The sequence below is a fragment of the Rhinoderma darwinii genome, chromosome 11, assembly GCF_050947455.1.
Source record: "Rhinoderma darwinii isolate aRhiDar2 chromosome 11, aRhiDar2.hap1, whole genome shotgun sequence".
Taxonomy (NCBI): domain Eukaryota; kingdom Metazoa; phylum Chordata; class Amphibia; order Anura; family Rhinodermatidae; genus Rhinoderma; species Rhinoderma darwinii.
The window spans coordinates 62117732-62136149 of NC_134697.1; the positions used below are offsets into that span (position 1 = coordinate 62117732).

At 39.8% G+C, this 18418-nt stretch overlaps 1 protein-coding gene across 1 annotated transcript in view; it reads right to left on the reverse strand.

Moving 5' to 3' along the window:
* Window positions 1-18418, reverse strand: part of LOC142663207 (cGMP-dependent protein kinase 2-like) — a 158733-nt gene that overhangs the window by 85851 nt on the left and 54464 nt on the right. Inside the window, exons 3-7 of the mRNA XM_075841671.1 lie at window positions 13621-14220; window positions 9083-9249; window positions 7364-7477; window positions 4306-4411; window positions 2156-2219 (exon numbers count right to left, since the gene is read on the reverse strand). Of these exons, the coding sequence (XP_075697786.1) occupies window positions 2156-2219; window positions 4306-4411; window positions 7364-7477; window positions 9083-9249; window positions 13621-14081 (912 nt within the window). The 5' untranslated portion in view covers window positions 14082-14220. The remainder of the gene's footprint in view (window positions 1-2155; window positions 2220-4305; window positions 4412-7363; window positions 7478-9082; window positions 9250-13620; window positions 14221-18418) is intronic.

Here is an 18418-nt window from a genome sequence, read left to right on the forward strand (position 1 = left end):
TGTTCAGATCACAGTTGATCAACTGTGATTTGATTAGAAAAAAGCTTGTATTCACATTCAGAAGGCAGGAGGGTCTGGAGAGCGAGCCCACATGGAGCCGTCTGTCGGAATTGATAATGAATGGCATCGGATAGCTTGCAATATATTGGAATTCATGGAAGCTGCGAAGAAAAATGTTGCAAAATCTTTCATATAAACAATGAAAATTTTTTTTTTAACCCATAATAAATGCAATGCTACAATGCAGAAAAAAAAAAAAAAAAAAATGATGTCCATAGGTTTTAAGGTGTCCATTAACATAAGAATAATTATTGACAATCTGACATTGAATTCTGATTGTAATGTCTATGGTACATGTATGACATGTTTCACATTTTGTTCATGTGCTACTCATAAATTATTACACTTTTTAATCATTTTATACAAAATAAAATAAATGGACAGTAAGGGTATGTGCACACGAAGGCGTCCGTTACGGCTGAAATTACGGGGATGTTTCAGCCTGAAAACATCCCCGTAATTTCAGCCGTACCGGCATGTGCAGGCGCTTGAACGCCGCGTTAATTACGGCCGTAATTGGCGCTGCTATTCATTGGAGTGAATGAATAACGGCTCCAATTACGGCCAAAGAAGTGACAGGTCACTTCTTTGACGCGGGCGTCTATTTACGCGCCGTCATTTGACAGTGGCGCGTAAATATACGCCTCGTGTGAACAGACAAACGTCTGCCCATTGCTTTCAATGGGCAGATGTTTGTCAGCGCTATTGAGGCGCTATTTTCGGGCGTAATTTGGGGCAAAAACGCCCGATTTACGTCCGTAAATAGGCCGTGTGAACATACCCTAATTCTTTTGAATGACAATGTCCACTAAATTATTCCCTCCCTTTCAATGTAACCTTTAGGCTAGATGCACACATGCCATTTTGGTGCAATTTTTGATGCAGTTTTTTTTTTTTGCGAAAGCCAGCAGTGGATCCAAAAGTAAGGAAAAGTATGAAATGACTTATACTGTACATCTCCTCCCTTTTGTACCCACTCCTGGTTTTGGCTTAAAAGACTTCATCAAAAACTGCACAAAAAAAAAACACATCACAGCGGCATGTGTGAATTTCCACCTAATAGCTTGCACCATAACGGTATGTTCAAACAGAGTGTTTTCAGGCGTATTTCGGGGCGTTTACGCCTCGAAAAACGCCCCAAAAAAGCGGAAGCAGAGCACCTCCAAACATCTGCGCATTGATTTCAATGGGAAATACGGCGTTCTGCTCCAACGGGGCGTTTTTACCCCTCGTTTTCAAAACACGGAACGTAAAAAGACACCCGCAAAAAAGAAGTGCATGTCAGTTCTTGGGACGTTTTTGGAGCAGTTTTTATTGACTCTATAGAAAAACAGCTCCAAAAACAGGCGTAAAAAACGCTGCGGAAATCGTGAGTGCCTTAAAAAACGTCTGAAAATCTCGAGTTGTTTTCCCTTGAAAACATCTCCTTATTTTGAGACGTTTTTGATTTTGTGTGTGCACATACCCTAATTGTCAAATGTTTTCCAACATTTTTCACTAACTCAGGCTTCGTTCACATCTGCATTGGGGCTCCATTCATCGGTTCCGTCTGAGCTTTCCGTCAGGGGAACCCATGAACAGAAACCAAACTGAAACAAATGAAAACCATAGGTTTCCATTTGCATCACCATTGAATTCAATGGTGACGAATCCATTACAAATGTTTTCTGTTTGTCACCATTGTGTAAGGCTTCCGTTGTTTTGATGGAATCAATAGCGTAGTCGACTAGTTACCCTGACGGAAAGCTCAGACGGAACCCATAAATGAAGCCCCGACGCAGATGTGAACAAAGCCTCACGTCTGCTAAATTTGTTCAGTATATCAGAATATAGATCAACATAAATGAATGTTGATCTCTATCATTCATCATTCAATGAATGAATCATTCATAAATTAATTTACATCAGTAATTCAGGAGTGGAATATGAATATTCTGAAGGCAATACACAAATTTAATATAAATTCTGGGATCAAAAATAAAGAAACATCTATGTATATGTAGCCAATACTGCACTGCAGATGTTTCCTTTATATTTAGTATTAATCCATATATTGCTTAAACAATCACAGTGTCTATATACAGTAAATACGTACAACTTCCAGGCAGTCTATTATCTTGGAAAGCTTCTCCTCAGGTAAATCTTTCAAAATCGAAACACTGGGGAAAAAAAATAAATAAGAATTATGAAAAAAGTTATATTCTTGAAACAAGCATTTCAAATATACCTTGACAGCTCTGTAATACATTTGCCACTTCTTGTCTCTCTTAATAAAGATTTTTCTCCTACTCTCTTAATAATGGTAGTTGCCCACACTTCTTAATGACTTCCTTAGAGTCAGTGCAGCTGACAGTGAGAAAAGACGTTACATTTGGCACATGACTTGTAATAGGCAACGACTCCCTCTGTCCCAGATACATAAAGATTATCCATAGTCTTCCCCTAAAATATCCTTTTTGGTACAGTGCCTTGTAATAGTCTAAAGAGAGTTTGGGAAATTTTTATTTTTGTCTGTAGGGGTCATTTAAGTAATCGACAAGTAGTTCGATGAAAATACCATTCATCAACCTTAGATTTGCATTAGCGTACTAATAATGGAATGACCCATGCTTTCTCAGAGCCATTACTCGCTTCAAGAACGTGGTAGGATTAATATGACATTTTACAGATAATGCCAGCAATGAACTGCTGTAGCGTGCAGAAAGGAAAAGAAGTAAGCATAGGATCCATTAACATATCTACAGACAGCAATATCAGAAGTTATATATAAGCTAGATTTGTAATGCAAACATACTAATATGCGGTACAAAGTTATTCTGTCATATTGGGATATGCATAGTTCTATTATTTTTTTAAACAATAGATTTTTATTGAAATTTCAAAGTATTTTCGACAAACAATAAAAATAAAAAACGATGATCCCTAAACAGTTCGAGATCATCAAAGACAAAACAAAATACAAAATCACAAATTCACTGCGCCAAATTCAAAGCAAAAGTACGTAGAGAAATCTTTCGAAAGACAATCAAAGAAAATATTGTGAAAATATTGGGAATTACTCCAGGGTTGCCAGGATTTCCCAATTCTCTCATGTAAACCAACAGAGTTTATAAGCATAGTTTCATGATGGTAATTACTATTGACTCGTCTCAAAACTTCAGAAATGTGCAGAGAGCTGGGAGATTTCAAAGATTTGGCAATGGAAAGTCTAGTAGATAACAAAATATGATGAGCAACTATCCTAAATGTTGAGGGGATATTCTCCACTCCTATGTCCAGTTCTGGACTAGTGGGTATAGGAATACCAGAAATTTTGGATATCAACTTAAACACTTCCTTCCATAAAGGAACTACTGTCGGACAAGACCACCACATATGCAGGGCAGATCCAAGATGGCCACAGCCCCTCCAACAAATATTAGACGCCCCTTCAAAGAGGTGTGATAATCGCGCCAGAGTAAAATACCATCTAAGGTGGATTTTACGAGTAAGTTCTAAACGATTTGTATAGTTCTATTATAAGACTCACTTTAGAAGGCAACTAGATAGCTACTGTTTTACCATATCCTGTAAAGTAAAGGCTATGTCCACCATCACAACCAATTGTCCCAATGTATCCAAAAGGAAAAATGAAGTATTGATTAAAAATGTAAACTTAGTCGTCTTTCTACAGGTCCTAAGCAGACCTATTCTGTCTGATCCTGCAGCTATACTATCTTCATATGTAATTTTTTTTTGCTAACTTAAATTTGGTGGGTTAGCAAAAAGAAAGGGATAGATGGATTAGAGTATGACTGCCGTTTGTTGTCTGTTACCATGGAGACAAATAGATCTTCATAGAACAAAATAGAACTTTTTAATTAAAACCATTTGCAAATTTGCTTATTTTTTCACTTTAGATGTACTATGGCAATAATAAAAAAAATAGTTTTAGGGGTGCCATTTAAAGGGGTCTCATAAAGAAATTAAATTCAGGCTTCTGTCATCAGAAATACTCCTGATGTCAAAGGCAAAAATTATGATAACACTACATTGTGAAGTGTAATTTATTTGATTGTCTAATATATTCTGTCAGATTCACTCATGGTGAACATGCACTTTAAATAACAGGGTATTGCATGGTTTATTGGAGGACTTATGCTTTCTTGGTGTATTTTTAAAGTTTAGGTAGGGTTAACAGTTCAGTAGAATTTGTCTTATTAGAAAAAAAAATATCAAGATTTGTATAAAAATGTATTAAATTACCTGCGGAGAAAGCTGAAATATTCCTGATGCTGAGCCTGCGCGGAACTCATCATAATGTTTTGGAAAACCTGCCTATCCAAGACCCAAATCTTGGAGTCTGTTACAGCTGCAATAAAAAATTATCAAACGCAATAGTCATGGAAAATACTGTTTTTAGTTGCCGATGCAATATATATATATATATATATATATATATATATATATATATATATATATGTAAACAGACACACACGTTTTAGTTCCACACATACATTGAATATTTGTTTAGAATAGAATAGGTAGCTGATGGTGAAATTGTGTCCAAGAACCATTGCATTGAGAGGAGCAATCATTCCGGTTACAATTAAGGGCACTCTTACATGGTGTTACTGGTATATGCCCTCATAGCTTATTGGTGTAGTAATGCTGCTGTACCTGTGAGCAAAGTGGAGGAGGGGTGTGATGTAACTGCAAAATCTCCAAACCAGCTTGCTTTTAGCTTCAACTATATGTACCTATAAATTTCTTAATATACCTTAAAGAGACTCTGTCACTACATTATAAGTGCCCTATCTCCTACATAAGGAGATTGGCGCTGTAATGTCGGTGACAGCAATGCTTTTTATTTAGAAAAACGATCTATTTTTACCACTTTATTAACGATTTTAGCTTTATGCTAATTACTTTCTTAATGGACAACTGGGCGTGTTTTTACTATTGACCAAGTGGGCGTTGTGGAGAGAAGTGTATGACGCTGACCAATCAGCGTTATACACTTCTCTCCATTCATTTACTCAGCACATAGTGATACTTCGTTGTTCACTATGTGCTGTCTTATACTAACACATTAACGATACTGAAGTGTCTTGACAGTGAATAGACATTCCTTCCAGCCAGGACGGGATGTTTATTCACAATCCCGACACTTCGTTAAAGTTTCTGTGGAAATTACAGCAGAGCAAGCGTAATCTCGCGAGATCACGCTGTAAATGACAGGTTACAGCGAGATTACGCTTTACAGGATCTAGCAGGACCCCTATGCGCTGAGTAAATCAATGGAGAGAAGTGTATGACGCTGATTGATCACTGATTGGTCAGCGTCATTATATATTTCTTCTGTTTAGGTTCCGTTCTGCACGGTGGGAACCCAGCCTCATAGTGGTCAGAGCTACGCTTTTTTGATTCAGAGTTCTGAATCTCCTGCCCAGGTGACCACAGCATACTGTATTATTACTGAGCTCCATGTATAAACAATATACTGAAAGCTCATTCTAGTAATGTCTGGAAACAGCTCTTAACACTTTAATGATATAATAAGAAATGATCACAGATGTTATTAAAGAGTACCTGTCACCTCTCCTGACTTGTCTGTTTTAGTAAATAATTGTATTCCCCATGAATTAAACATTTTGGAGCATTTTTTCTTAGAACGTTACGTTGGGGCATTCCTCTTTTATTGAACCTACAAATTTTTTAATAAATGGACAACTAAGCGTTACCAGTTGGGGGCGTACTAGTGGATATGTGTAGCACTCCTGTATCTGCGGCGTGGTGCTATGGGGTTGGGGTGGATACCCGTAATATAGTCGCAATATTTAAACCAGCACACACTGAAGGAGAAGGAGAATTATTTAAATGCAGTAATTTTTACTTGTCGTATTTTCATTAATTCGCATAGATTTCTGGGACATAAATATATAAGCGACTATAATGCCTCCACACAGAGCGTCTGGCAGACGCTTTATACTCTTCCAAGCTCGTCCTTCTCTGTGCACAGCGACAAAGGCCTGGGATAGGCCGAAACGTCTCAGATTATAGTCGCTTATATATTTATGATCCAGATATATACGCGAATTAATGAAAATACGACAAATAAAAATGACTGCATCAAAATAATTCTCCTTCTCCTTCAGTGTTTGCTGGGTTAAATATTGTGACCAGTTGGAGGTGCGTCTGTACACACTATGACACAGTCCAATCAGTGCTGACAGCGCCAGAATGTGTAGGGACACACCCTATTGACAAAGGAAATAGTAATACCTAGTTGTTAACTTATTTATACATTTCTCAGAGGAATAACAGAGGAATGACACAACACAAAGTTTTATATATAAAAAAAAAAGTTTAGGAATTGTTATTTTATGTGGAATACAAGTACTTACTAAAAGAGAAATGTCAGGAGAAATGAAATGCTGTTCAATAGTGTGAGCACATATAGTGAGAGCAAATTCAGCCAGAAATGCGTAAGCAGGTCTGTCTTCAGAGACACAAGCACTTATCTTCCAGTCTATCTATGCACTCAAGATAGGGCCCATGGATATGGTCATACTATAGATCTGTGTTGTACAGCTCTGTAATAGGGCGTCCATAGACTACCATGGGTCATACTTTACCTCCGTGTGCCTCTGATTTTACACTACGGTACACAGAGGTTTTTTCTCACAGATCATACAGAAGGTACGCCGTATATTGGAAATATTCTGTCCTAGAATCATTGCTGCTAGGAGAGAATATGGTGCTACATATGGAGTGCCTATTACATATTCGTAGGGACTTCTAGGTCCGTGCATGTGGCTTTGCTGCAGCAAATTTTTAGCTCTGTATTACAAAGAATGAGTACCAGATCTTCTCACACTATTCCACATTATTTATAATGAATTTATAATCCCTTTAATATATGTGCAGTAGCATTGGCATTTAAGTCAGCCTAGTCCAAAAATAGATAGGACGTTATATTCTGACGTTGCCATAAGAGAACAAAATTGTGCTCCACTTTATAAAGCTAAGTTACTGTGTCTGTAACCTAATGATCATCATTTTATATAGGCTGTAATAACTAGATAAAAGGTTTAGTGCCACATTTTTACTACATGCCTTTTACCAGTGAACTAAAAAAAATACATGTTTTGTTGTTCAGAGAAGGTTAATTAAAATGAAATAAGACACGGTGAACAATGATATGGGAGTTACAACTTAATGAAGAAATAAAGGGATACAGGGGCATAGATATTCCTGATATATTGTTTATTGCTTTTTTATGTGGAGTATGATTATGGTTAGCCTCGGTAATGACTCATACCTTTCACAGTGGCTGTTCTCTTGCAGTTATAGAGAATTGCTAATTCCCCAAAAGCAGTCCCAGGATGCATCTGCCCAAGCAGTCGACTGTTCTGAATAACATCAAGCAAGCCCTCTGCAAGAATGAAATTATCACATTAACCGGCAACTTTTTTTTAACCTCAGTGTAGTTTTAACTGGAGCATACATAGATCCAGTACATGAGTGCACAAAGAGCAAGCATTGGGCAACCAAAATCAAGCATACTATTAAGATTATGCAGTAGGACTGCATGCAGTCCCATGTAAAACCACAGATAATACATTGTGATATCACAGCAATGATTATATATAAATCAAGGTTACTCCAAACTTCGCAGAATTCTTTATTCAGCGGTGCGTTAAGGGGGAACTGAGTAGATATGTTTTGTTTAAAATCTAATGTGCTACATGGGCCAATATCCATACACATCAATAGAAAGTCAGTACAGAATAGATAAATTGCTCCAATATCATATAAATCATATAGACGAACCATGAGATACAGTTACTCAATATAGAGCATGGCAGTCTAACCATTGTTCTGACATTCTTGTCTCATGTAATAATGCGTCAGTTGTCCCTACTGTTTCCCTAGAAGAACACATATAGGGTGATCATCCTGAAAAAGACAGCCCTTGCATGACCCTAGATAGCCCTATCCGCTCGACACATTTACTTTTGTGGCATTGTAAAATTCCTTAGGGAGTGGGCTCAAGAGTATTTATTAGTCATTAGAAATGAAGCAAGTGCGGCATGGTAAAGTTTGTCTGGAGGTTTACCAGAATGACGTCACCGCACTGATGTTGGAGCATAGGTGTGCATTAACATTGACTGAATGGACCAGAATGTTCATTGGATTCATTCATTAAATGTCAATTGTTCATTGGATTTAAAGTAATATTATAGTAGCTCTTCAGTTTGGATTATTTTATTTTGGGCTGCATCTCTATCAAATAAAATTACAATAATATAACTTGTATGTGTGTGTCCAATAAAGTAAGGTTAGAATAACCCAGTAAAAATTGGAGTTCTCCATTGTAATTATGCATTAGAGAACCCTTTGGACAACTTAATACCTATTTTTTTTCAACGGAAATAAAAAAACGGTACTGTATAGCAAATATTTTGCAGATAGAGGCCATAGAGTTGCAGAATCAAAACAGAAACAGGTCTAAACTTAAATACAACAGTCAATATGAAATAGATCATTTGCGCAGCTTGCGTGATCTGTGCAAATCGTCCATTTCATATTAATTGCTTTCATGATGCCAGATCTTCCTGCTCCTGGTAAATTCTGGTGGCATGTATTTGTGACTTGCAGATGCTCTGTCTTTATCCAATAAAGTTCCGAGCAGAGATTTTGAAGACCGCGAGGAATTGATACAGAAAGTTAATAGGAAAATTGCATAACATTTCATTGTACAATGAATAAACTTGTTTTGCTGAAACTGGAATGTCTTTTAATATTTAACTATCCACCGCTTTCTCAGCTGTTTCCGTAACTCCCATAATACTGAATGGAGAGAACTGCGTACATGCACGACCACATTTCCATTCATTTTCCGCCAGGATGCAGCGGCTGGTGACCAGCTCACCAGGGGGTTGGGGGATATGTCATAAGTTGGAGAGTTGGGAAGAACTCTTAAAGTTTTTTTTGTGTAAAAACGACTGGTTGGTGCATTACTGTAACGGTTCCTAACCTGCTAGAACATAAAGATGGTTTCCTGCCGTTCCTTCCTGAATGACTAGCTGTGATTGGTTGTACACCCTCTCATACATACAGTCCACCATTCTCCGAACATGTGAAGCTTCCAGCTGCCTTAAGAAGTCATTACTCATGATGGCTCCGGTGATTAGCTTCTTGGCACTAGGGATAAATGTATATGGTTAATTTCTACTTTCTTCACATAAATTAATAACATATTTATTATACTGCCAGATAGGCACAGTTAAAAAGTGGCATCTGCTTTATATATGAGTAATCAATTCAATGGAGGGCTTGAAACAAATTTCTAAGCAGCAAATGCAAATATTTGTGCTGTTTCCTACACGTAGCAGAGGATAAATGTCATTGCAAATATCATTTTCACAACAGTCTGCCTCAGGATGAGAGGAGAGAAATAAATTTCACTGCGTCTCCACATGGGAGACGGTACCTAGCAATCATTTTAAGACAAAGACTTTAATATTCTATTCCATATTTCCAAGAGATAAGAGAAAATTGTTTTGTTAGCCACTGAAATAATGCCAAATGGTTTCCTCGTGGGAGTTTGACCGTCTGGCATTTTAGAAGATGATCATTAATGTCATATCAGAAAATCTCAGCGTTAATGTAACCTATTAGCATAGAGCTAATTGTTTTTCAATCGGGGAAGTTGGCGTCTAAATACTTTTCAGGCATAGAATCATTTTAATTAAACATTTTGTTTTGCCAATCCATAATATTTCTCTGTAAAAGTTTGTGCACTGAACAGTAGCGTTGCGTGACATGGTATTTTTTAGGGGTCTTTGAAAGGACAGCAGGTAACACATAGTATAAGGAAAAAAAGAAAAAGACAAAGGAGCGCTCCTAGTTTAATACTGACGATACAGTTGATAATGTGATCAGGTAAGTAAAACCTTCACCTTGCAGAGTAGCACTAATGGTACAACGCGTAATCTTCAAGTTTAGAGTTTAACTTAGCTGTCCACTGTGCCGTCAGTATTACACTAGGAGCACTCCTTGCTCTTTCTTTTTCTCCTTATACTATATGCATTGACCGTTCGATCGGGACGGGATGTCCGACGAACAGCTGCACCAAGGTGGAATATCTGAAACGACTCTATTTCAGTGTTGTTTCTGCAGTACACAACCTGAAAAGGTGAGAGTGTCATCCTACTATTTGGTGAAGGGTCCTCACATTTTGTACCTAAAATACAAATGCTGGTCCCATGAAGCACCCCATGTTTTCTTCTTTCTTTATTATATAGCAGGTTGCAAGGTAAGCTTTGTCATTGTTTGCAAAGCAATAAGAAACAATTGTCGTATATACAGTGCCCCTCACATGTTCAAGATTCTGTCAGGATTTAGGAATGGATTCTGCACCTAAATCTTGACAGAATCCACTAAAATTCCACCAGCAGTGCATGTCAATGGGGTGTTTTATACGCAGTAGCGTAACTACATCTGTAGCAGTCGTAGTGGCTGCTATGGGGCCCGCGGCATGAGGGGGCCCGTGCTGGGGAGCTATATGTGTGGCACTACCTACAGAGGTGGCCTATATGTGGAGCACTATCTATAGGGGGAGCTATATGTAGCTCAGCGGTTAGCACTATTGCTTTGCAGCTCTGGAGTTCATATGTGGGTCACTATCTACAGAGCGGTGTATGTGGGGCACTATCTACAGAGGCTCTATGGGGGTCACTATCTACAGGGGGCTATGGGGGCCCTATCTACAGGGGCACGGTGTGTTTGTGTGTGGGACACAGTGTATGGTACTATTATAATCAGGGACACAGTGTATGGTACTTTTATAATCAGGGACACAGTGTATGGCGCTATTATATTTAGGGTTGTTGATAATTTTATCTTCGTTTATAGGTGCAGAAATGTTTTAAAAGTAAAGACATCTGAGCGGAAAACTGCAGAAATGGGCTGTGGCTGGGAGAAATCATTATAGAGGTCTGGACTGGATGGAGAGGAAAAGAGAAAAAGAACTAGAATCTAAGATGTCACCAGTGAGTCACTTAATGTAAATGTTTATTCTGCCTCTAATCAGTAATGTAGTCACTATATGATCTGCAGCGAGATGATGGGTGGTTTGAATATGATATGATTTTTTTTGTGTGAAATAGCATCTCCCAGCATATCCTTACCATTGTTCAGGCCATGCTGGGAGCTGTAATTTTACGCCGTACAAACCTATACGGCAGGGGCTACACTAAATTGTGCTGTATTTGTTCTGGTGCTATATATATATATATATATATATATATATTGAGCTTGGTTCTGGGACTCTATATATGTAGTGAGCTTGGTTCTGGGGCTCTATATATGTACTGTGCTTTGTTCTGGTGCTGTATTTATGTACTGAGATTTGTTCTGGTTCTGTATATATGTACTGAGCTTGGGTCTGGTGCTGTATTTATGTACTGAGGTTTGTTCTGGTGCTGTATTTATGTACTGAGCTTTGTTCTGGTGCTGTATTTATGTACTGAGCTTGGTTCTGGGGCTGTATATATGTATTGAGCTTGGTTCTGGAGTCGTATATCTCAGAGCTTGGTTCTGATGCTGTAATTATACAGCATATATTTATAATAACAAAATTGCAGGGCAGATGGAATTGTTTTCAATTCATTCTAAATTTAATGGGAACCTGTCTGGTAGTTTTAACCCCTTGAACCGCCACCATGCAGCAATACATGACCTGACAATATGTCCAAATGTATGTTTTTTTTCAGATGCAGCAAAATCTATAAAATCAACTTTTAAAACGGCACACACTATATGGTAATTACTCATTAAAGGGTCATGGGGCGGTGCCACTATCCTGAAGAGTCACATAGTCCTGCCTCCAAACTCACCTTTCCATGTTTGATTGACATCCCCCTGGCTGATGAAACTTTCTCGGATGCGCCATTGCCTTGTACTACTTGGGCATGCACCGTGCAGCGAGGTGTATTTTGCCCAGCTTTATTGCTGCACCACGCATGCCAGGGGAGTACAAGGCAACGGCGCATTGAGGAGGCTGGTAGGGATGTAGAACAGCCAGGGGGATGTCAATCAAAATCTGGGGGGCGCCATTTAAATTTTCATCTCAGGCAGCAGAAAAGCTAGAATCGGCCTTGAGGCTGCAGGCCACTTTAGGCCTACAGCCTATAAAGTGCTGGGAAGACTCTCTGCGCAGGCAGGCATGATGACATCACTGCATCATGCTGGTCTGCACATGTGTCCCGACCGGAGCCTGTTCAGCGCTCAGTCCGTCGCAAAAATGGGACACGGTAAGTACAATATATTTTTTTGGGGGGGGGGGGGCTGTGTGGCACGGTATACAAGGGGGGAGCAGGGTGGCACTATATACAAGGGGGGAGCAGGGTGGTACTATATACAAGGGGGGAGCAGGGTGGCACCATATACAAGGGGGAGCAGGGTGGCACGATATACAAGGGGGGAGCAGGGTGACACTATATACAAGGGGGGAGCAGGGTGGCACCATATACAAGGTGGGAGCAGGCTGGCACTATATAAAAGGCGAGCTGTGTGACTCTATATACAAGGGGGGCTGTGTGGCACTCTACAGGTGGGGCTGTGTGACACTATACACAAGGGGGAGCTGTGTGGCACTATATACAAGGGGCTGTGTGGAACTACTAAGGGGGGGGGCTCTGTGGCACTACTAAGGGAAGGCCTTGTGGCACTATCTACTAGGGGCCTGTATGGCACTATTTGCAAGGGGGAGGGCTGTGGCGCTCTCTACAGGGGGCTGTGTGTGTCATGGTGCAATCGACAGGGGTCTGTGTGTGGCACTATCTACAAAGGGGACTGTGTGGCACTACTAAGGGGGGCTGGGTAGCACTATATACAAGGGAGGGGGGCTGTGTGGCACTATATACAGGGGGAGCTGTATGGTGCTATATATTAGGGGGGTTTATGGCGATATCTACAGGGGGGCTGTATAGCACTATCTACAAGAGGGAGGTGGGGCGCTATCTACAAGTGGGGTGTGACACTGTCTACAGGGGGGCTGCATAGCACTGTCTGCTGGGGGGCTGTAAAGCATAATCTACAGGGGGCACTATCTATAAGGGGGCTGCATGCAGCTTGATCGGTAGTGGTCTGCTGGGACACCTATGGTTCAATGAAGGGGCCACTGTGCTCTGGCAATGCAACAGCTGTCCAGGCGCTGTGCAGCATATCCCAGCGATATGCAGTCCCTTGCTAAGTCTGTAATACCCTTTAACAGTGTGCCCCTCACAACTGACTTCTGTGTAGGAAGAGGAGATAAGCATACCACTGACTCAATTAAAAAAAAAATGTGTTGTTATAATAACCGCCATTTGATACTACAATGTAGAACATATGAATCAATGGCAAAAACAAGAATGTAACACACACAAACACTATGTAATGGTTGATTTTATTTGAAGAATTTAAACAAGTTTAGAAGTTTCTCCTTTTTTTTTTTATTGTAGATGAGAAACATATTTCTGCATGAAAGAATACATCATAGCAAGGTAAATGCCAGCATTGAGGACTTACCTAGAATCCTTACGGACGCAGGTGACATCAGGGTTCTGACAACTGGGATTGTAATAATGTCGTGAAGTTGGTTCCGCTGACACTCCTTCCTTGGCTTTCTGACGTCTATGTGTGTCAGTGGCTTTCTCATTGTACTGAGCAGGCCCTTGATTTATTACACTTAGAAGCTTCTTCCTCTGACTTCCCTTTGGGGACAGTTGGACATTATAGCCAATAGCATCCTGTAATTTGTCTATCTGAATGGATTTAGTTTCTAGTTCCTTCTCCAACTGTATGATTTTGTCATCCTTTTCTTGCAGCTCTTTCCACCTCTGCCTCAGTTCTTCTTCTAGAAGCAGCACTGTCTCTTGCAGTTTAGTAAAAGCCCCGGAGGAATGTTCTCTCCTCCTAGAGGAGAGACAGCTATCCTCTCTTCGTGGGGCTCTGATAGTTCCATTTCCCATGCTGTTCTGATTGTACATCCCGAAGGAATGGTACTTTGCTCAGTAATTGCTACTTAGACGTCTGGTCTTCTCATGACTCCCAAAATGTTGGTTATAATAAAGTATGTATGCAAATTAAATTCCCATTTTTACAGTTGATGTAGAATCTTATCATTGCCTAAAATGAAGAAGAAAAAAACTAAGATATTAAAAACCACATTGCTTGTATTTAAGTATAATAAGTTTTGCTAGCGTTCTTGGATTAACAGCAGTACCAATGATAGGAATATAATAGGATTTAAAGCCCACACCAAGTTCAGCACACTTCGGCAAGTCTTACTTCTTTTCAAATTTTTTATTTTTTTTATTTTTGCTTAATGAACCTTTGATATTGACAAGAGAATAGTTCAAGACAAAATTAGGTCCTCCTGTCAATAATGCAGGGTGCTTTTCTTTTTTATTCCCTATGGTAGTAAGTAAGAAAGGAAAGAAACCCCTATTCACACAGAAATACCACCGATTATTTAACTAAGGTTATATCTGCATTGACAGTAATAACATTTCTCTTCACTGACTTGCACTACAGTGCATTTAAAAGGCAGAACCCAAACTAGCCACAAAGTAGAGAAGTATGAATTGCTATATTGAATGCTTTGTCTATATTCAATTGATATTGTACAAACACTAAATGTGAGCATCAGTAAACACAGTTCCTGGTAATGTATCACAGGAGTATGTGAAACTAAAATTCTGTAAAATCCCAAAAGGTTGTATAAATGGACGTTCTCTGTACCCTTCAAGAGCCTTTTACCTTAAATAAATCTTTCAGTACTCTGTTTGGCTAGTTATATTAGTCACCTTCAAAGGTAACAGATGCTAGGTGACAACATGTGCACATACATGATATTATCATATATACACACAGACCCTATCATAGTATTATAAAGTTTGTAAGGCTGAAAAAGTAGACATATTCGCATCCAGTTCAGTCTATTATTCTGCAATGTTGATCCAGAGGAAGGAAAAACCCCTTGAGGCAAAAGGTAGTTTTCCTTATCTTAGTGAAAAATTCCTTCCCGACACCAATATGGCAATCAGAATAAATCCCTGGATCAACGACCCATCTAATGTACTGTAGTAAATATATCTTGTAATATTATTACACATCCAGTCTTCTTTTTAATTATTTCAGTGAATTCACCATGCCAAGTTTCATAGTCTCACTGCTCTTACAGTAAAAAATCCCATTCTATGTTTGTTTAGAAACTTTCTTTCATCTAGACCAGGGGTCTCAAACACGCGGGCCCTGAGGCTGTCAACTGTGGCACGCGGGGCACCGAAGCGCTCTCGGGAGAGGAGAGGGCAGGACAAAGGAGTTGCGCGCCATTCTCTTTCATGACGTCATGAAGGAGCGCAGTCCTTTTCCCATGCTGCTGGATCGTTAATGGCAGGTGAGCAATGGCCACACAGCTCCCTGTCGATAGTGCAACCCCCCCCTATGTAGATGGAGCCCCATAACGCCACCCTGTTGACAGCACCCACCCCCCGCCCCTGTAAGTAGCTCTGTTGGGGCTCCCAAATCAGAGGAATCCCCGGCCAGAGCAATGCTCTGGCCAGGGAATCCACGACTAGAGTGAGTATATGGACAGTGACTTCAGGGGCTCCTCCAGCAGCCTCTGGCTGCGGTTTCCACTCCTAGGGGGAGCCACAATGGAGCTATCTATAAGGGGTGTGTGTGTGTGGCTATCTATAGAGGGTGTGTTCGGCATATCTATAGGGGGTGTGTATATGTGTGGCACTATTTACAAAGGGGTGTGTAGCACTATCTACAGAGGGCACTGTGGCATTATCTACAGAGGACACTGTGGCATTATCTACAGAGGGCACTGCGGCATTATCTACAGAGGGCACCGTGGTATTATCTAGGAATGGTGTGGCACTATCTACAGAGGGCACTGTGGCACTATCTACAGAGGGCACTGTGGTACTATCTATGGAGGGCACCATCTACAGAGGGCGACGTGGCACTATCTACAGAGGGCACTGTGGCATTATCTACAGAGGACACTGTGGCATTATCTACAGAGGGCACTGCGGCATTATCTACAGAGGGCACCGTGGTATTATCTAGGAATGGTGTGGCACTATCTACAGAGGGCACTGTGGCACTATCTACAGAGGGCACTGTGGTACTATCTATGGAGGGCACCATCTACAGAGGGCGACGTGGCACTATCTACAGAGGGCACTGTGGCATTATCTACAGAAGGAACTGTGGCATTGTCTACAGCGGGCACTGTGGCATTATCTACAGCAGGCACTGTGGCATTATATACAGTAGGCACTGTGGCATTATCTACAGCGTGCACTGTGGCATTATCTACAGAGGGCACTCTGGCATTATCTACAGAGTGCACTGTGGCATTATCTACAGAGTGCACTGTGGCATTATCTACAGAGGGCACTGTGGCATTATCTATAGAGGGCACTGTGGCACTATCTAAAAAAGGGCTTCCCAATCATGACATCCTTGTGTCTCCCAAACGCTGCCAACTGAGCAGCCAGACTGCATTTAGCGACACATAGCCTGGAAAATAAGCACGTGGACTAAACATGCAAATTTCCAGTAAGTAATTTTGTATTGTATCAAATTTAAAAGTAATGCGGCACGTCAACTTACATTTTTTTCTATGTGCGGCACATTTACCTTCCCGAGCTTGAGGCCCCTGCTCTAGATGTAGAGGATGCCCCCTTGTTAGAGTTACAGTCTTGGGTATAAATATATCATGAGAGACATCTCTGTATCGAACTTTGATGTATTTATACAGAGTTATTAGATCACCTGTCTTTTTTCTAATCTAAATAACCCTAATTTTGCTAATTTTTCTGGGTACTGTAGACCACTCACTCCATATATTACATTAGTTGCCCACCTATGAACCTGCTCAAGCCCTACTATGTCTTTCATGCACACTGGTGCTGAGAACTGTTTATAGTATTTCATGTGCGGTCTTACTAGAAATTTATAAAGTGGTAGAACTATGTTCTCATCTTATTTGCCTTGGCAGCAGCTGCCTGACACTTTTTGCTACAGTTATGTTTACTGTCAATTAAAATTCCTAAGCTCTTTTCCATGTCAGTTTCACCCACTGTTTTCCCATTTAGTATGTAATACTTACATGTATTTTCCCTACCCAAGTGCATAACCTCACATTTATCAGAGTTATACCTAATTTTCCACTTCTCTGCCCATGCCGCCAACTTATCCAGATCCATTTGTAGCATAATACCGTCCTACTTTGTGTTAATTACTTTACACAATTTAGTATCATCTGCAAAACTTAAAGTTTTACTGTCCAATCGCTCTACAAGGTCACTGATAAATATATTAAACAGAAAAGGGCCCAATAATGATCCCTGTGATGCCCCACTAGTAATGGCCACTCAATCTGAGTATGTATCGTTAATAACCAGACCGTTACTTACCCACTTATACACATTTTCAGTCAATCTCATTTTATATACCAATCTTTTCAGTATCAAATGATTTGGAAATATCAAGATATATGAAATCCAATGACTCACCTCAGTCCAGTCTAGCACTTATGTCTTAATAGAAGCTGATCAGATTCGTTTGACAGGACTGATTCCTCATAAACTCATGCTGATATAGAGCTATACCTTAATTCTCGTTGAGATACTCCTGGATAGCATTTCTTAGAAAACCTTCAAAAAGGTGTATATTTGATCTGCGCCAGTCCTGTGGAACAGACCCGATCATTATAGATTTCTATTAGAATTATTGGTCTATCACTGTACCTAGTTTCCTTAGAACTTGGGGTCCCCTTTAAATTTTTTGGATCCTTTTTGAACAAACTGTAACCCTGTATGTTAGCCACCCAGTCACAGCTATCATCCAGCCATGTCCCAGTAATCCCTACTTTGTTATACTTTTCCTCTGACATTATTAATTCCACCTCATAAATGTTATTTGTCAGGCTTCTAGTATTGTTTAGCATACAATTTAGCAATTTTAGGTAATTTTTTAATTTAAAATTATCCTTAACTTTTCAAATTTCTCCCTCTGTTCCACCCTCAGTTTAAGTCCCTGTTCTCTATCCACACGATCTTGCCCTCTACATATGTAGTTGCCCTCCCTCTGATCTCTAGTTTTTATAAAACAATTCCAGAAAGGGGAAATATGTATAAAGCTTTGAACTTCAAAATTCACATAGTATTATTGCATAAAGTGCCCAAATAATGCAGTCGTTAAGTACCCACGAGGCAAAAAAAAAGTGATATATATCGTTCAAAACTGCCATAAAGTGTCCAAGGAAAACATCTATATAGAGCCCAAATATTACTTCAAAATAAGT